The sequence below is a fragment of the Periophthalmus magnuspinnatus genome, chromosome 11, assembly GCF_009829125.3.
Source record: "Periophthalmus magnuspinnatus isolate fPerMag1 chromosome 11, fPerMag1.2.pri, whole genome shotgun sequence".
Lineage (NCBI taxonomy): Eukaryota > Metazoa > Chordata > Actinopteri > Gobiiformes > Gobiidae > Periophthalmus > Periophthalmus magnuspinnatus.
In genome coordinates this window covers 7,882,923-7,903,813 of record NC_047136.2, presented here as the reverse complement: position 1 = coordinate 7,903,813, position 20,891 = coordinate 7,882,923, and the positions used below count along the sequence as shown (strand labels likewise).

At 41.5% G+C, this 20,891-nt stretch overlaps 2 protein-coding genes across 2 annotated transcripts in view; both read right to left on the bottom strand.

The window, feature by feature from the left end:
- Positions 1-20,891, bottom strand: part of adnp2b (ADNP homeobox 2b) — a 177,797-nt gene that overhangs the window by 85,749 nt on the left and 71,157 nt on the right. The window lies entirely within an intron of this gene.
- Positions 12,487-18,901, bottom strand: trib1 (tribbles pseudokinase 1). The gene is made up of 3 exons (XM_033975035.2): positions 18,293-18,901; positions 17,355-17,647; positions 12,487-14,418 (listed from the first exon to the last, which is right to left on the bottom strand). Exons 1-3 carry the CDS (start codon positions 18,617-18,619, stop codon positions 13,944-13,946), a joined length of 1,095 nt encoding a protein of 364 aa, XP_033830926.1. The 5' UTR covers positions 18,620-18,901; the 3' UTR covers positions 12,487-13,943.

Here is a 20,891-nt window from a genome sequence, read left to right as displayed (position 1 = left end):
TGTACATGTCCTGAACATATATCTGTGTCACACAGCTGTAATAAAGTCCTCGTCTTCACATGAGCACAGTTTAACATGAATTTCTTAAAGGTGTATTATGCAACTTTTCTGGTAGAAGGTCTGCCACCTGTTTGTTTCCATGGAGATGTTAGCGTAAACCTTTCATAGGCTTTTGTTACAGCTGAAAACATGAAGTCAGTAGACATAATGTTATGTCAGTATGTCATAATGTTACACCTTTAACCAAATTAGTCTGAAGTTAAACTAATGTGACTGACTGTTTGGAAAATGCATGTATTTTTGTGTTTTCAGTTTCACAATGTGTGTTTTGAGGTGGATGTTGCCGGGAGCAGAGGTCTCTTTGTTGCTGTTTGTGGCGCAGCTGAGCGGCCTGGGACACACGAGAGGCAGGTGCTTCATTGTCTGCTGCTGATGTCCCCACAGCAGCCGTGTTTGGCACTTCTTCTGAATCAGCCCTGGCCATTTTTCTTGTTATCTGAAGCCAAGATCACATTCATTGAGTTGTTCATTACTGTAGCTGTGCTGTCATTGGGTGATTGTTTTTTAGCACCAGTTTCTTTCGACTGTACAGTTTAGACCGTGTTCGTGGTGTGGGAAGCAGTGAGTCACTTTGAAATGTAAAAGCCACATTACCATATTGTAACCTACCACTCTTAACGCACCATTAGGCCGCTAAATCAAAGGACGCAGGGGCAGAGCGCTGGTGATTCAGAGGACACACCGAGCCAAGAGCCTCATTTTCTCTTGTTTATGTGATTAAAAAGAACAAAAAATAATCATTAACTTTGCTCTTCATATAAATGCCACTGGATATCTAATCTGTCTAATATTAAGCACAACATCTGATCTTTCTATTGTTTGACATAATTTAACTTGCAAGATTAGGTGCACGTAACTTCTCTGGTGGATGCTACACCACCTGCTTGTCTCAGTGGAGATGTTATTGCCTTGCCTGGAATGTTCCACAGTATGGCATTGATGTTATCTACCTTGCATATTAGTGTAAGTGGAGCCGCCTCTCCGCAGAACAGAACTATAACTTGGTGGCACCAGCTTGTCTCCATGGAGATAGATACTTTGGAACAAGTGGGGGGTGTACCATCTATCAGAAAAGTGACATAGAGCTTCTTTATTGACCTCTGTTTACCTTTAAGCTACACCTTTACCTTTAAGCTACACCTTTACCTTTAAGCCTTTGAGCTAGTTAGCATTAATAATTGGACCAGTGCAACAAAAAACCCCCCGAATATCTTGTAAAATGAAGATCTGTATCACACATCTCAGTAACAATAAATGCTAACTTATAAAATGTGATCCCATGTCAGCACAGGCCTCCATCAGCATCACACTCTGCCCTTTGTGTACACTGCTGCACACTTCCTCTCCACAGTTCACACACTTCATCTTCCTTTTACTTTTCAACCAAATAAAGTTGACAACAGAGACGGCTAAAATGTGGAAGTGCAGTGCTCCAAATTGATTTGCATTCTGTGTCTTCTGCTCGTCCCGCTACAATTTCCCTCATAAACAAGAAAATTACAGCAACTTTCATGAGGCTGCCAGAGTAATTACTTTTCAAAGTGCCATGTTCTTAAAAAACACACAATTTTAGCATGCAGCATTAGAAATTTTCAGATTAGTTATGAATGCATGTAGAGATTTTTAATGACTGCCATCTGCTTTGCTGTCATTCTCCAAAAGGGCTGCTCTGACTTTTCTCTCACATCAACCTTTTTAGATATGAAAACCAAATAGTGTGTGATTATCATGGTTTAAATGTACAACAAAGGGTTATCTGTCGTCTTAATGTTGAGGATGCTTCTGAAGTGTTTATGACTGTCCCACATGTATAACACTCTTCACTTTATTGGACTGGAAAAAGACAGGATGTAAATGCCACATAATGGTGTGCTCTTGGCTTGTCCTGATACTGAGCATATGGGTGTCATCATTTCAGACTGGCCACAGTGCAGCGACACAGACAGTATATGTGCAGTGACATAAACAGTATGTGCAGTGTAATAGACAGTATATGTGCCGTAGACAGTATATGTGCAGTACTATAGACAGTATGTGCAGTGCTATAGACAGTATATGTGCCATAGACAGTATGTGCAGTGCTATAGACAGTATATGTGCCATAGACAGTATGTGCAGTGCTATAGACAGTATATGTGCCATAGACAGTATATGCAGTGCTATAGACAGTATGTGCAGTGCTATAGACAGTATATGTGCCATAGACAGTATGTGCAGTGCTATAGACAGTATATGTGCCATAGACAGTATGTGCAGTGCTATAGACAGTATATGTGCCATAAACAGTATGTGCAGTGCTATAGACAGTATATGTGCCATAGACAGTATGTGCAGTGCTATAGACAGTATATGTGCCATAGACAGTATGTGCAGTGCTATAGACAGTATATGTGCCATAGACAGTATATGTGCAGTGTCATAAACAGTATGTGCAGTGCTATAGACAGTATATGTGCCATAGACAGTATATGTGCAGTGTCATAAACAGTATGTGCAGTGCTATAGACAGTATATGTTCAGCACAGAGTAATGTTCACTACACACAGGTGCTGTGGGTGACAGTCGCTCTGAATGGCACATGCCATCTGTCTGAGAGGTGGGACTGAGGTGAAGCCCTGAGTTCACGTCACTGTCATTCTGTCCAAATGGATCCATCGATCACTGTACCTCATGTGTCATCAGGAGTTCAGGTCCTGTCTGAGAGTGGAGGTAATCAAAGACACACATTTGCAGCGTGAAACCGGCTGTATTTGGGTTTGGCCTGTTCTCCGCTGGGACTGTGCCCCCAGTGACTTAATCAGCCAGAGCCTGAGTGGTGTGAGCGCGGCTCAGCTCTCACCTGTCTCTTCACACAGCCCATTTGCTCACACAGATTGTCAGTGTGCCCTGCTTCCACCACTAATGATGCTCTGAGAGGTGCAGGCGCTGTCACCAGCTCTGCTTTAGAGAGGCACAAGTGACTCGTCTGCAGAGCTGGACAGCTCCGCACTGGCTGCAGTCCGGTCATACCCGTATGATACAGTTATCTCTTTAAAACTCTGTTTCCTTATCACTTCTGAGTCTGGGGACTGAATTAGACCAAATGAGCTTCAGACTTCTGCTCAAACAGACAGATGCTGAGTGTGGCATGTAGACACAACAGCTGTGTGACAGTTGACCTTTACACTTTCTCTAATTAGGTGTTTCTGTATTGGAAGTTAAATTTTTTCAGTTGTTAAACAACTGTGGGTGAAATTAGAAAGGGACGAGCCTCATTATTTCACACCAAACTGATGCAGACGTAACACAAACTGTTGGAGGTCGATGTCTGCAGAACCAGACACACAGCCCTTTAGATCCTCACCTTGAAACGCACTCACCCTGGGCTGCTGTGCACATAATATGAGACTGACTCCCTATGGGGAAGATAGCTATAGGTCAGAGCTGAAATAAATGCAAGAAGTGATGTGATTCATCAAAATCTGACTCCATAAGAACTCCAACCATCCTGACGAGAATGTCCATATGCTTTCACTAATTACTAATTTGGCAAATACGCAAAGCTATCTTGTTCTATTGGCTCTAAATAAATCACCCTCTAGTGGCCAGGTGCAGAAGCTGTCCAACTGTCCACTGTTCACTGTATACATGAATTGTATTATCTTGCAACTTTATTTTAAGCACTATGTTTGTCACAAATGGCCAGGATTAACTCAGCTCTTCCCTTTTATATCATTTATTATATATGTTATCAGGAGATCTGACCCAGCCACTAAAATGAAGAAGAAATAAATCACCTCAGCTGCCATATTGTTACAGGTGTAACTTCACTCTTTCTGTCACTCTGTGTTCTGCCATTTTACACATCTGGTCCATATAAATTGTTTCATGATATTTAAATAATCATTTGAATTTTTTAGTATAGGGGTTACTTAAATAAAAAAAAAATTATGCGGGCGCTATGAGAATAAAATCATAGCATTTCGACATTAAAGTCATAATTTTACGAGAATAAAGTCGAAGCCAGAAAAAGTTGTAATATTACAAGAAAAAAGTTGTAATATTACGAGAAAAAAATGGTAATATTACAAGAAAAAAGTGGTAATATTACGAGAAAAAATGGTAATATTACGAGAAAAAAGTGGCAATATTATGAGAAAAAAGTGGTAATATTATGAGAAAAAAGTGGTAATATTACGACAAAAAAGTGGTAATATTATGAGAAAAAAGTTGTAATATTACAAGAAAAAAGTGGTAATATTATGAGAAAAAAGTCGTAATATTACGAGAATATAGGCTGCTGTGCGTGAATGAGTGACCAATGTGTCATGCGTTATGGAGAATTTGGAGCATTTTGTTCAGATAAATGTTCAACTGGGATTTACGCACGATGAAGTATTGTGTCTTTTAGCCCACCATCACCACACTGTCATTAGTATAAGTACTTTGAAGGGACACTGCCAGCATTTGAGTTTGTTTAGTAGGAGGAACCATACAGATTTGGAAGAAACAACTCTCAACTCTATGAATGTCTCTCTCCACAGATTTGACCTGCAAACTGTCACACACTTTTCTCCATAGGTATAATAGTTTAATGCCCACTCTAGGCAAAGCAATGAAATCTCCATGGTGACAAGCAAGTATAAAAGATCTTGGTGGGTCCCTAATACATAATCTTGTGTATAATTTATCCCAGCAAGTTTTATTTTTTTATTCACTGTAACTAGAACATACACCCTATGGTTTTGACGTTGCACGTAAGAATAACTCTCAAATGTATATATATTTGAGTATATAATGTAATAGACTATTGTTTGTTAAATAATGGTGGTTTTGCAAAATGAATAGTCCTTATTTCATGCTGGTGTTTCTGTGCTGCATTACTCGCTGTGCTCACAGTTTGAGTAAAGCCCACAATAATAGGCTCAAACTCACGAGGTGCTATTTCATCACTCACTACCTACTGTGCATGTCAAAGCTCTGCAAATCCAGCGCGCAGAGAAACTTGATTACAAAAAATAAATAAATAAATAAAAGATCACGTCCGCACTGATTAACACGGATGTTTTAGCAGCAGGTAATCTAATAGAGTCATGCAGTGGAACAATTAAAATAATCTACAATTACTTTAACGCTGATTTGAGTTCATATGTAGCCAATCAGAAGGATAATAGTTGGTTTTCAGGAGCAGGGGTGGAGCTGTTTATGGGATATGGGGCAGATGGAATAACTGAGGAAGAGGAAATTTCCAACTATTGTTCTTTCAATGATTTTGTCCTTCCTTTTGGCAGCTAGTGTAATACTGAGAAATTATTAAACATGGGCCTGGCATGCCAGTCAGGCAAAAAGACCTGCTACTGCTTTTATTACAAAGGGTGCGTTTAGATTTGTTCTGGTTTAGTCCTAGTTTGAACCCATGTTTATCCTCATGTCCATGTAAATACATGCGATTTAATGTAAAATATATAAACAACTTGAGCAAAACTATCCAGTACCCAGTTGTCGCTTTGTTTACATGTGTTTTTTGCAGAGTTGCAGAACATGTCTCACAAACACCTGTCTGTCTGCGTTTGCCTCAGGGGAGCAGTCTACTCGATTTAAATGGAGAAGCAGAATAACAAACTGCACCTTGACTAAGGTGTCATGTCAAAGTCCTTGCAACAGTGAAAGTCATCTCAGTGTGTTAAACCAGGCTGAAGTAGACCTGTAGAGTCTATTCCAGCATTTGTCTGTAAATGTGTGGTATAATAAGGATTGGTGAGACATGTTTTTGTGACATATTAGTGACTTAGAAATCCTTCCTGTCAGTAGTGATTTTAGCTCTGGGAAAACTCAAGGCCAGTCCCTCGGTTGCTTGGAGACCAACCTTTGTACAACAAGGATTCTGTCCATTCAGGCAGAGATCAGTGTGGGAATCAGCCAGCACAATAACAACAACAGTGTATATTCAATCTGTGGTATTAAGTGTTCACAGCACAAACACAAATGAGTACAGACAAGATTGTTTCAGTCAACATTTAGAGTTCCCAATAAATGAAAGAGATGTTTGTCTCTGTGTATGTTTGCATTCAGCCAATATTGTCAAAAAGTGAAATATCTTTTGGATTCTCCCAAAGACACTGACTGTCCATTGAAAAGATGACATGTTGTAAATGCACAAATACATGTGAATGTTTGTGAAATATCACAGTGTATCCTTGTTTGTTTTTTTGAATCTTAAAGGTGCAGTATGTAACTTTTTTTGGCCTGTCACCAGGAATAGATAAAGCCATACTCCGGAACATTCACTGTGGAGATAAATAAGTTTTATGTCATACTGTGGAATATTACAAAAGTATAAAAGCACAGGTTTGTGGACAGGACCCATGTTTTTTTAAGTTTTAAAAAAACCAAACTTTTTAGGACTTACACTATGGCTTTAAAGGTCATGAATGTGTTTTCCTCATTGTAGTGTCTCACCATTTGACTATTGGCCACACGCAGTAGTCAGGCTCAGGGTCCGTGGCGTTGTGCTCAGTGACGTGCCGTAATGCTCTCTAGTACAAATGTAATTACAGGCTGACAGCAGCAGGGGCCCAAACAAAGGGCCAATAATCAGCAGTTAGAGTCGGGCCATGCAGCTCATGACCAGGACAGAAGCAGCAGTGCTGAAAAGTAATTAAAGTCACCCACAGAGAAGAACCATGCAAAGTGCACACTTCTGCCTGATGTTACGCCTCCTCCTCCACGCACCTCCATCTCCTGCTTCCTCTGTCTCCTCTTTTTTCCTCTCTCTTTCTCTTTCTCCTCTCTCCTCCTCTTTCTCTAATCTTCCCATTTTTCTCTCCTTTTTCCTCTCGCTCTTTCTTTCTCTCTCTCCCCATCTCTCCCTTTGTCTATCTCCTACTCCTCTTTCTCCTTCTTCCTCTCTCTCATCATCTCTCCTGTCTCTTCCTCCTCCTCCTTTCTCTACGTCTCTTTCCTCCTTTCTCCTCCCCCTCTCTCTCCTCCTCTGTATCCTCTCCTTTCTCTCCTCTTCCTGTTTTTTTGCTCCCCTCTTTCCTCCTTTCTCCTCCACTCTCCAGCTCTCTTTCCCACTTCTCTCTCTCTCTGCCTCTCCATCCTCACTTACTGTGTCTTGTCAGTTTTCTCTGTTGTGCACACACCCTACACTATTTGTTCTCCTCTCTGCACCTTCCTCTTAAGGCCTTTATTTTGTCCATCATTCTTTAAGTGTGTGGACACTTTTGTGGTCTATCTCTGAACACTTTCACCTGTTGAGATGCTGAAAACAAAATCCAGAGGGAACACAGAATTTTATAGAGTCTAAGATACAGCCAAAGATCATTCATTTAATCTCGTTTGATCATTTGTTTTTGTTGGATGGTTGGTTTATTGTGATTAGCCATGGGATTTTTAAGAAAGGTGCCTTCACTAGAATCACTTGGATTATTTCAGCCCTGGAATTGCCAAAGTGTAAAAGGAGCTGTTAACCTGAAACCTCCAGCTTCATGACATCACGAGGTGTAACAGAGCATTTTGAGCTTTGGAGATGTAGACAGACTAACAATAGAGGTACTCAAACATGTGTGAATGAAACTACACACAATTCTGGGAATGTTTTCGAGGAGGCAACAACATTCTAACATCAATTTAGCGTAATATAGGACCTTTAAGAATTTGTAGCATTGCCAAATGTACATTTTAGTATGGATTTTTTGTTTTATTAATTATTTTTGCTTGAATAAAATGTCCGATCTTATGTCTAAAGTATGGTGTTTTTGTCTTCATTGGCTGTGGAATGATGAGGTTTGAGGTGGAATGAGGTTTTCTTCAGCTAAGTATTTGTGCTATGTAAAGTATTGAAATATTATCCTGGTCACTTCTCTGTGTTCATAGAGGAGAGGAGAGGGAGAGAGGAGGGAGAGAGGAGGGAGAGAGGAGGGAGAGAGGAGGGAGAGGAGGGGGAGAGGAGGGAGAGGATGTCACCAGTCACTCTATCCTCCTAAAGTCTCATGTGTTTGGCTCAGTTTGACATGGTCTACTGTCTGTGCTACTATTACTAATGAAGCGCTAATCCAAGTGTGAAAAGAAAAGCATTTTATTTACAAATCACCTGTTGATTCCAATTTGGACAACATATAAAGCCAGCTCACATCAAACTCCCGAAGCTCAAGTTTAGCATTAACTGTGCTAAACAGTGACCTTTTTTGGCCATATGAACCATCTCACACTCTGAGGACTTCAGGGACCGGCCTCCTGCTGGTGCCCAGAGTCAGGACTAAACATGGGGAATCAGCGTTTCAGTTTTATGCAACTAAAACCTGGAACAATCTTCCTGAAGATGTGAGACAGGCCTCAACTTTGACAATGTTTAAATCCAGGCTCAAAACAGTTCTGTTTAGTTGTGCATATGACTGAAAGGTTTTTACTCTTTACTCTGATAATATATGTTTTGATTTGTTTGTATTGTCATTTGAATGTCTTTCGTATTCTGTAAAGCGCTTTGTGAATGAATTATGCTATACAAATACATTTGCCTTGCCCAAAGTTTTTCCCTCGGCGTCCCTAAAAGAATGTGCAGTAGTGTCGGGGTCCAAATGATAGTTTACACATAGAAATGTTCTTCTACAAATAAATGTTTGATTAAGTTGACTTTGAAATTTGAAATAGACAGGACTGTATTCTTTCAGTACAAAATTGAACCAAAATAAATTCTTCCTAAAATCTCAGATCTCCATGCAGTCCAAATTAGACCCCCTGAAGAGCACTGTGTTATTCTGTAACAGATTCATGAAACAAGTCCATAAATCCATGTGTTTATTTGATCATTCTCTTATGAGGTATTTGAATTTGCTGCAGTGGGTGTCCACTAATCACTGAGTCATGACTAAAAGCACGGCTTTAGAGAGATTTACCTCTTTGGTTTCCAGCTGAGATCAGATCACTGCCTGGAACACACAAGACCTTTTGTTTTACTCAATGAGATGCAAAGCCAACAACGTGAGATAGAGTACCTTAGTGTCTTCAGTTTTAAACTTTAGGTTTTTTTTTGCACTTTTTGGTGAATTGGTGAATTTATAAATAATTGTTGTCTTATACACCCCCCCCCCCCCCACACACACACACACATATATATATATATATATATTGGTTCAATTGGTTCAATCAATCAACATTTTATTTATCCAATAATTAAATAGGACCCGGGCAGCAATTTAAGAGCTACTTCGGCTCTATATTAAAAAAATATATATATATATTTAAAAAATCTTTGCTGTAATTTGGTGCAGGCAACCTACTTACTCTCTATAAAAGCAAGCACTTTGTGATTTTTATCTGTAAAAAGTGACAAGTGCTATACACTTTTACATAAAGTTTATTAAGTCTCCTTAGGTTTATTAAACTCCTTACTCATGTCATGTGGTAAAGAGACATGGGTGTGATATAAACACAATGTGTCGCCTGAAGGAGGATCAAATTAAGTCACAAAAACTGTAAATGTTAAAACACTGCCATCTAGTGGACTTATGTTTAATCATTCATTATTTGAATAAAGCTAATTTGTGTCATAAACTTCTGTTGGAAAGTTCGACTTCCCCTGAAGCTGTCTTCAGTTTCACAGTGACTGCTTTTAGTACAGACCCAGTTGGAAGTTTGTGGTGGTTTATTCGTTTGACGTGGCGTGATTATAATTTACAGTCTATTTAAACAGTCCTAGATCCAATGTCTAATAAACTGTCCAATGTGAGTCACAATAAGGCATTTTTTTCATTTTAATCTGAACAACAGTGTTTTGAGGATAACGCTGAATCTCCAGGTCCTCATCACTGACTCCTGCTCCTCGTGTCTGTGCTGGAGAGACTGTTGACCCAGAAATCATTCTGATGTATTTGCCTCCTGCAGTGGTGCACCACAAAGTGAAGTGAAATCAGAAGTGAAGAGTGCAAACTTAAAATCTCATTTAATTGTGACTAACAGACCTTTTATCTTGTTTCTGTGCATCAGAAAACAGGAGACAATGGCTGGCTGTAGCACAGATGCCTTGTGTATAGAAATTTCACAAAAGCCATCATAGTTAAAATATGCTCATCTACATATTCTATCTAGTGCAAATTCACAAGCCTAGATTTTCTATCTTGCCAAACTCTTGTTGCATGCCTATTTACGACGATAACTGGTGAACACATTACGTAACAAACAAGCTCGTAAAGGTTTAATGAATGAATTTGTGTTTTCCTTGTCCAGTGCAGTTCTTATGCTGTCCACGGGAGGGCAGCCCAGATCACGCACCGTGCGTTGAATGAATCCTTAGTATCTCTGTTTGTGAACACGTCACATCACAATACCAGCCACTTTACAAAGCATTTGCACTTCTGCGAACCACTGTGAGACCTCCGAAGGCATCTGTTTTCCAAAATAAATCTGCTCACAGTTTAAACATTGAAAGAGTTTCCATTGCACCAGGACATTGTTTGGATGTCAGTGATTTCAGGGAAGTAATAACAGGTGCTTTGGTGCAATACATCGTCGTCCTCATTTCAAACAATGTAATTCCAGTGTTAATAATAGAGCATTTACGGAACCTGCTCAAAGATGTGCGAGTGGGAGACAGAGGGGCTCCTGTTTACTACTCCTGGGTAAACACATATATTTGTGGGGGATTTCTTAGTAAGTCGAAAGTACAGTTGAGTTGGTTAAGGGTAACATTAAAAGCCTCCATTAGGGAGGCTTATTTCACAATATCAGTAGTTTTTCACATAGCCACAGACTTATCTCAGACTGTTATTGTAACCTTTGTGGAAAATAAACTTATCTGAACATGATCCCACAGTGAGTCTCTTGTATTGATTGTGTTCAAGAAACGGTGAGGTGATATTTATAGGCTATATTTTGATCTTATTTCTTTCATATGATGTTGAAGAGTTTATAAAAACACTGGCCTCGAACGAGGTCACTGTAAATCAGGGAAGTATCTGACGACAAGGGTGTTAAAACCGGGGAATGCACGTCATGAGGAAGTCCACCTCTTCCCCTGAATACATTAGAATGGTTAGGTAAGATGAATGATGGCATATTAGGGAGTTTACACGCAAGGTGGAACTCTCTGTCGAGTCCTGTTAGTGCACATAGTGTGTAGGATTACTGCCAATGCAACTAAATGAAACTCAAATGTTGCATGGCCTATTTCTCAGGGACCATGGTTGGGCAATCAGTGACTTGACAGGGTCCCAGCAGGACAGACACACACCGGGCTTTCATTTTCTGTAATCATTACTTATACACTCGGCTTTTATGTAGACTGTAATGTAGAACCTACTTCTGATGGGAAAAAAAACACCATAAATTTTGAATGTAATATTTTGAGTGTATATAATTGGCATAAATGATCTGTTGGCCTTATTTGTTACTTAAAGCTCCACTATGTAACTGTATGTTTTTGCTTTGTGTGGTAGCTTCCACAGAATGGCATTAAATTTATCTATTTTATGTATTTATTTTTTTAAAATACCCCCCCCCCCCCCCCCCCCCCCCACACACACACACACACACACTGTCACTGTGAGTTGGGTCACCTCTCCACAGATCTGATCAGTCACTTGTCCTGGTAGTGTCTCTTGCTTGTCTCCATGAAGAAAGATACATTTAATCCAATACAATATTGTGGAACATTTCAGCCAAGACAAAGCAATAACATCTATCTATGGAAACAAGCAAGGGGCACAACCTCCACCAGAAAAGTTACATATTGTACCTTTAATGGTCTAACAATAGATAGGCATCTCTACCAAATTATATGATCTAGAAGGCTAAAAGATATATTGTTTAAACAGGAAGTGTAAATGCCCTTAGTGTACAATATGAGTATTACTTATTGCACAATACTAAGCCCTGTGTTTATAAAAGAACACACATTATCTTTGTTCTTCATAGTCTATTAGCATTAGCCTTATACAACCATTTGAATCCTGCCCTCATTTATATACGCACACAGTGAAGCAGGTATGTACTTCACTTACACTGGGATTACGCAAGCCCCGTCCAGTCATGCCTGTGGTAGTCATAACACGGGGAGGGTGGAGACACGCCAAGCTCTTATAGGTCCAACTATGATTCACCGGCTAACGTGGCATGTGATAAAAAACAAGATATATTTTTTCTCTAAACTGCATCCAGCTTTTGATTACTTAACCTGTAGAGGTGTTTCCAGGAGGAGACCCTGAACCTCTATTGACATTTGAGTGAGGGGTAAATGGCACACTGTGGAAAGGTCATTGTTAAGTGCAGAGATGGTGAGAGGATTTCTTATAAATGTGAAGCAGTGTTAAAAATATTATGGAAAATTGAAGACTTGAATGCCACTTGGATCAGATTCCTCTTTAAAAAAAAAACACTGAAAGCATGCAATGGAGCAGTAAGCTGGAGGTGTGTAGAAGAAGGGTATAACAAAGGGATTATTAGGCAAGGGATTATTAAAATGTGATTTTTTTTCAACAGCATCACACATAAACATATGTACATATTTACAGTCTATACAATGAATATACATACAGTATGTTGTGTAACCTGTAAGACCACAAGTCTCTAGGTTGTGTCACTAATACATATGTCACAGTGCAATAAGAAGTCTGTGCACCCGTGTCAGTTCAATACACCACAGAGATGCATGTCTAACTCTATAATGTACATTTACTGAAACTACTTCAACTACAAATATATTTTCACAATTTGGTTCCTATCTGGCACCAAATGCAGACGAAAGCAAAGTGTTACGTATCTCATAGGAGCCATTTATGTGAGAAATTAAATAAGCGTTTCTCAGATGTGCCAGACTTGACACTACCAAAACAAAACTGAAGCCTGTGAAGCTAAACGTCACTGAAACGCAACTTCCCCGAGTTCATGGCACATCATTGTCATGGCGCTAATGACTATGCCCCAACGAATTAACAGCAATAAAAAGTACTATAAAAGTTCCATTTGGAGGTGAAGCGGTCAGAATAGATTCTTCCAGCCGAGGTCAAACCACAGCTCAAGTGTTGAGTCACAAGAAACATCAAATAGGGCCAGACCTGATTCAGAGTTTATACAACACAGTGATACAGGGGCCACACTCGGCGCTGTTCACGTAGCACAGCACAACAGACCAGAACCGCTCCAATGTGCTTCTATTGGACATGATCTAAAATTTACAATTATTCACTCTAGGATATTAGTTTCATCAATAATGGAATTTGGTTTACAATTGCCAAATACAGACTTATGGAGTTGTTTCTGGATGCTCACATGAAACATTGATACACTTTTGAACAGTGACATTGAACAGAATTACTCAATAGATATTTGTCTGTGATCGGCAGGCCTGTCCTGGTGTTCTTGCTGTGTGTGGCAGTCTCTCTATCAGAGTCTTGCACTCAGAGCCTCTGTGTGAGTGTGAGGTTGTAATGCCCTGCTCTGGCTCTGGTCAAACTGCCACACTCAGAGTAACACATCCGCCTGTGCGAACAGTTCCTCTGTTACAGACACCCCGTGAGTCATACGGTAGAGCCTACAACCCACTCTCACCAGTCTGCTCCTGTCATCTGCTCCTGTCTGCTCCTGTCATCTGCCCCGTCTGCCCCTACCTTCTGCCCCTGTCTGCTCATGTGTGCGCTCAGTCCAGATCTGAAGTCATTGAGACACTTTTAGCACCAAAATATATTATAAAAATATACGATTAGAAACACAATGAAAATCATTGTGAAAATGCCCTTAGAAAGTAACACAAAGACATATACAGTACAGTGGATATTTCAAAAATGCTTGAGGATGTATTTACACCAGTACACAGACAGAGATCTGAAAAGTGCCAATGTAAAAAAAAAAACAACAACAATAGATCCCGGTTATTGAGTCTTTTGGTCCCTCAGTCTGACACGAGTCCATCAACAGAACAAATCCTCATCTCTCTCCACGTTAAACGTTGGCACTGTCTGCTCTGCTGACATCACTTCCTGTTCTGTTGGCAGTACTTCCTGTAGTGATGGTGGCTGGTGAAACCAGGGGTGAGCGAGCAGCTCTGTTGCAGTTAGTCTCTCAGATGGCTCTCTCCTCAGCAGACTCTGCAGCAGACACTTGGCTTTAGGAGACAAGCCTTCAGGCACACAGCACTGGCCCCGCCGGATCTTACAGAACAGTGTGGCAGGGTCCGGGTCGTGGAACGGGTAGCGGCCCACCAACATGGTGTACAGCATGACCCCCAGGCTCCACATGTCCGCCATTTTACCTGAGTATGGAGCAGAGCCGCTCAGGATCTCCGGACTGACGTAAGCAGGGCAACCGTGTGTGTCTGACATGGAGTCATTCTTTGGGTTTTCCAAAACACGGCAGTCCTCGAGGCTTTCAAGTCTCACCTGAGTCCTGTAAAAACAACAACATTCAATTTTATTTGTGTTTTGTTAAAATATAAGACACGTCTCAAAATCCTCATGGTACAGTACAAGTAATGTGCTAATGGCAGAATGTGAAACATGTCCGTGCAACTTTAATGCCATCATGGAAAAACAAACTTCCTCTGTTTAGCCCTGAGCCACACGCTGTTCAATGGACTAAATCACTCTCACCAGACTCCAGTGAACTCCAAGTAGCCTAGAGTTTGAGACGCAGAGCTGCATAAGCAGGTTTCCACATAAACACACATAAGGGCAGATTTACTAAGTCAGATTCTAAATTATGAGTGCAAACTGAAAACTGTATGCGCTGTTTGTGGGTGTGTTGCACCTGATTTACCATCAGAAATTGCACCTCTTATTCCTACTGCAGTTTACTCTGAAAAAGAGAGTTTAGCATCTGAGCTAAAGGATTGCTCTTCCTCTCCAGAGATCATTTACACTTGTCTTTGTGCTGGTAAACCTCCACAAAGTTTTTGTTCTTGTCGTCTTGATAAATCAAGCAGCGCCCGCTAAACTTCACCTGCATTTTTGCCTTCTTTTTTGCACATTTTGGTCAAATTTTGCATATTTATTTGGTCCCAGGAACAAAATATGCGCTGCCTCAGTAAAATATCTATAAGAGACGGTAACCTCGACTACATCTGCTTTTTACCGTGTCCAATGCATTTGGCACGTATGCAAACTTTTAGTAAATATACCCCATACAGTACAAACACAGGTCCCCCACAGCCCCTCCCCCCGCTTTCTGCTCACACACACCACTATATTTAGACATGTTAATCACCAGGAGCACATTTAGATCTATGAGAATGTAGGGGATAGCACACAACTGTCTCTCTGTCAACTCTTTACTACACTATGGGAAAGTTTGCTGCAAATATAACTATTGCATAAGAGGATTTTTTTCGACACACTGGACAAATGGATGAGACAAATTGACTGCTATAAAATGGTTGACCTTGTACAAAATAAGCAGAGAGCTGGATCATGAATCTATTTTGAGACTTCACTCTGAGTGATTAGACATAGATGACACCAGAGTGGTTATAACAGAACATAATATTTGAACACACAGATAGTGGCACTGATAAGTGCGATAGCAACCGAAATGGAAGACGAGAAATCAAGTTGGAGGGTGGAGAGAGTGACTCATCCTGGTGTTGAGAGTACATATCTTCTCTCACTCCTCTCCAGCCCAGGCTATCTGCACCTGGGCTCCACACTCGCGGCGCCAGCCATCCCATAATTACCCTCAAATGGCTGTTGCCACATCGGTGACGCACGGGAAGGCTGGCCCGGCAGCAGTGAAGCAGCATGCCTCACACAGCTAGTCACCTTCCCTAAACTGGCCCTCTGAGTGCTGCCAATGGGCACTCATCTCTGTCAGTGTGATGTGGCTTTATTTCATGATCTGACCAGAGATGTGCATCGCTGGTACAGACATTGCATCACATTATAATTATTGGCATGACAACACTCTGATTGGGAGGTGGGAAAAAACTCTATGACAAAATATGAAGTCAGAAACAACAACTCAAAATACATGCCTCATGAGTCCATTTTTACAGAAGTTATTGACAACTTTGAACTCTACAAGCTTAAGCTGTTAGTGCAAGCTTTGAGCCCAATGAGTGAGTTAAACAAAAAAAAAAGTCCAGCCTCTAGAGGTCTCCAGCCTCTAGAGGTCAGTAGCAGGTTTGCTGGCCATCTAGCCAAATCACCTATTAGATAACTCATCTAATCTATTTATATGTTGCAAAATGTGTTATGTTTAATGCAGTACAAATACATGCTTTAACTTTCATGAGGTCAAAGGATCTGATAATTTCAGGGTCAAGTGGGCACTGTGATCACCCATTTACTGACATGTTGATTAATACAGAGCATCATTTGAGAACGCATGGAAAAACTGCATCATGGCTTTGAATGTGCAATGCGGACATAGAAACACTCATATATGGCATGCACAAGCTTGCATTACACATACACTGTGACTCATTGCTGTTGATGTGGGATAGCTGTCACAGAGGAAGCAAGCAACTTCAACTTTTCTCACTGGCTGTCTGCCTCCATTCATCCAATAGAGTGACCCTGCTCATCCAGAGGTCACGGCTGGAGAATGTTATAGCTGAGGGGAAAAATGCGCTAGGAAAAGTGAGAGAGAGGGAGTCTTACAGGAAGAGTATGTGACGCAAGGCCAAAGAGACGACAAATAGTTTAGCAAGCGGCGTTTTGTGAGTCCTCCTCAGCACACAGCTCTCTTGTGTCTATGTGGGAGGAACTTCAAAGTGCATATGAATAGACTCCTGTTACCAACTATTGTACTGCATATTTATGATGTCACATATGAATAAGTAATAATGACTAATGCAGACATTCAGAAGTTATAGACAACAGAAGGCACTGATTGTCTCATTCAGCAGCCTCGTCTCGCAGCTCTGCCAACAGAACACCCACTGCACGCTTGCACAAACCCGAGCTACAGACAGTGAGAAATACAGACAGACACAGAGGCACAGTTCTCCTTCAGGAGAACCTCCTACATCCAAACCTGCACTACATGGCCCACGTTATCAGCTGCTGCCTTTGCATTCACTGATATACCCAACAGCAGACCGTTAACCAAACCTGAAATGTTGACCAAACCTCTTTTGAAATAGCACTCTGAAAGAATATTTCAAATGTGCTGCAACTATAAGACCAGACTTGGAGATTCCCGCTTATCCAACATATAAAAAGAACATCTTCTGATCTTTTCAATACAGAAATCAGTATCAAAGACACTAGCTCATAATATGTAAAATCTCAATCAGTCAGTCAAATTACATACAAAATGTGGTCTGAGCAGGTCCCACAGTGAGATGGCTTCTTTCTTAATTTTTTAAAGATAATTTTGTCCCTCACCTTTTCTCATCTGCAAAGACAAACTTGCGGAGCTTGAGGTCCCCCAGCACTATCCCGTTCTGATGACAGTGAGCCACTGCTAGTGCCACCTGCTGGAAGAGCTTGCAGGCCTGATCTTCATCCAGCCTACGGCAGCTCTTCACCAGAGTGTGCATGTCCCCAAAGTCTCTGTCCAGGAACACATAGGCTTTCCTCTCGCCCAGGACGATGTCCCTGACACCAGCCACATTTCTGTGAGCGGGCAGGATCCCATAGGCACGGATCTTCTCCTGGTACATCACCATGTCATACACCTGAGGACGGGACAGACACAGTGATGTGAAGTAACAGGAAGCTACTGATAACAGATCAATACAGGGGTTTAGCAAGAGCATATAGACGGATTTCCACAGTGTGAAAGAGGATTGAGCTGTGCACTGGGCCAGTGGAGCAAACTGTACATGTCCATATCTACAACTGAACTATATGTTCCATCTAGGTCCATGGATGAAATAAGCATTCGTTGCTAAGTGATTTTAGCATTAATGTTTACTATCTACCTATATGTATTTTAATCTTGTATGGCTCTTTTAATTTACAATAAATGTGTCCCGGATGTCGCAGGACACCTTGAAGACCTTACATGGACCGCGCAGTGCCCGGATCACCGCAGAAATGATGCACTTACTGTCCCTTTAAGGGACCATGACGTATTGCACTTTAGTACAAATAAAGTTGATTGTCCCATAAGACCACTTGATTTGTTAACAGCAGTGTAATGTGGTTATAGATAAAAATATCCCAATAGTGAAGTAACACTGCTACGTAGAGTGTGACACATTTGGTGAAGAAAATGCCTCGCAGTGATGATACACGGCAGACGGGCTGTTGAGCAACAGCGCTGTCTCGAAACACCACTCATTCAGAGAAATTGCACAATGACGATGGATTGCGCATACCTTGCACAGCAGCTCCTCTCCTGTGTCCGTGTTTATGGCGTTGTGGGTACTCTCCCGCTCTGATAGAGGTAGAAGCAAGAAGGGTCCTATCCTGGACGGTCCCTGGTGCGGGTTGGGGCTCCTGGGGATCGGGGTTGTTGGTGAGGTGGGAGAAGATCCATAAATAAGACTATGCGTGTCCCCGGCTTCAGTGCTCAGTCTGGGGGATTTGGCTGGAGGCTGGTCGTCCGAGTCCAGCCGTTTGTGAGCTGCGGGTCTCCCATAACGGAGGCACGTCACCGGGCTGTTGCTCCACTGCAAGTTCATCCTGATGGAGCGGTGTGCCATGACAACACGTCGTGCGTAAAGACTTAGAAACAATTCACAACATTGGACTCCATTCCTTTATCTTGTTAAAATCCACAAGGTACCTGCCACTCAGAAGTGACTTAGTAGTTAAGGAGAGCTGACAGACAGGAGAGAGAAGCAGAGACAGAAAGAGAGAGAGAGAGCCCCACACTCCCGGAGCGCCAGAGAGTGAGTGACTGATGTTTCGGCTTTCTCTCCGCCCTAAGCAGCCCAGTCCACTCCTCCTCCCGGTGACACAAGCGTTGAGCAATCCTCAAACAGCTCTGACTCTACTCCGCTGCTGCGCTCTGATGAAACTATTACCTCTCTGCCGCGCGCTTATTTGTGTGTCTTGTTTGTGGCGATGTTGTAACCGATCCAGCGTTTCGTGCAATGAATGGGAGATTTTGTGCTGATAGTGAAGCGGAATGAAGAAATCAGCGCGCGGCTTATCACGAGCGTCTCATCAAAAGCACGCGTTAGAAAATCATTAACCGGACTGATTCAATGTCTCCCTCTCATTACCAACAGTTACACCATGGACCTCCCGTTAAATGGCACATCTCGGGGATAGGTTGTTGTCGTACACTGCTTCACTCTGCTCAGGGAGTCTTTGAGGGTTTCTAATCTTGAAAAACAAGACCAATATATTGCCTATAACAGAGCCTTAGTATAATATAATGCACTGGTTCTCCTCTAAAGCATTACAGGCTTTACAAACCAGTCTGTGCCAAACCCAGAAAACCCAAATTTGAACATCTGCTTAATTAAAACACTACATGGTAACTGTAACTGCATAATATGGAACTTTATTATATACTAGAAGACTTCTACATCATTGCAACCAGGGACGCTTTTATGCACAGAAAGAAAATCCTCCTTTAGCCATTTTGACACTCCAGACATTCGCTGCTTCTGACAGGCTGCACAATTGGTCAAATGTAGAAAAAAGCATCCATACAGGTATAATTCAATCTATGATGTGTGTGTGTTGCATTAGACATGTGGTTAGTGGCAGTTTTTTTTCCCAAGCTTAAATTTACTGAGGGGATGTTCAGGTCCAGGTGTGTGACCATATCTGACAGAGCTGTATTTTCCCTCCCGTTGGCCTGGCTCTTTCTATGACTCACCCTCATATAAAGCCCGAGTGGAGCCATAAGCAGTATTCACATAAAATATGCCACAGCAGCGCTGGCCCTAGTAAACAACATCACACAGTGAACTGCAGCGCCTGGTGGAGGCAACAAACAGGTCCAGCAACACTGTGCAATCACTGAGAAAAGTGTGCAACATGAGTACAATGATTGGACTTACATGCAGAAATTGATGGGTGAAGGATATAATAAAGTAAAAAACTGCAGCATAGCATCAGGCAGTGCTGCATTTGAGCTGTAAAAAGTGGAAAATTGATATGATAGAAAAATGTATTTGCAGGTGATGCAACAACTATGGGGACATTTATCCACTAACTTCCATGAATGACCCTTTTAACATTCTGTGCTACTTTTGCCCCTTGCCACAGTTTGCGAAAGACTCAAGTTTGGAGAATGAATACAAATTGTAAAAAGTCCCGTAAAACAATGTTATCTTTTTGTTATGAAACAATTATTTGCTAACCTGGCCAGCAAGATGCATTCTTGTGATATTTCACAAACTCACGAGAACCCATCTGGCCAGACTCCCGCTGCTGAAACTGTGCCCGGGCCACCAGTGGTTCAGACCAATCACAGGTCAGTATTGTGGTTTGGGTGGAAGCCAAACGTGCAGAGGGAAGAGCTTTGTGCATTTGTGGACGAGGGAGATGTCTGTGCTTTTCTCTCAACTGGACTCTCGGCTTGTTCCGCTGTTGTGATGCTTCGTCATGATGTTCTGCTGTTTCCGCTCACTTTCAGCTAGAACTCAAAAGTGCCACATATATCAATCAGACAGGTTACACAGTGTTCTTTAAAAAGAATTTGAACCACCTGATGTGGTTAATAACTTCTAGGTCTAAACTTCTGAACCAAGTTCTGTGACAATATGAGGAGACATATTTCTCAATGATTAGTTTCAATGGACGGACATTTGACACCAATCAAAACCACATCATGAGAGGCCCGAGCAAAGGTCACCCTACAGGTTCCATTGGGAAAAGGTGGCGGTTATTTTTAGGCCAGTTTTTCTTTTTGAACGTCCCACGATAAAGTGAGTCACATTGGATTGATGTGTGAGTGTCTCTATGAACAGTGCTGTTGTCATGCAGCAGAGCAGGCCATCAAACTGGTTTCCTATG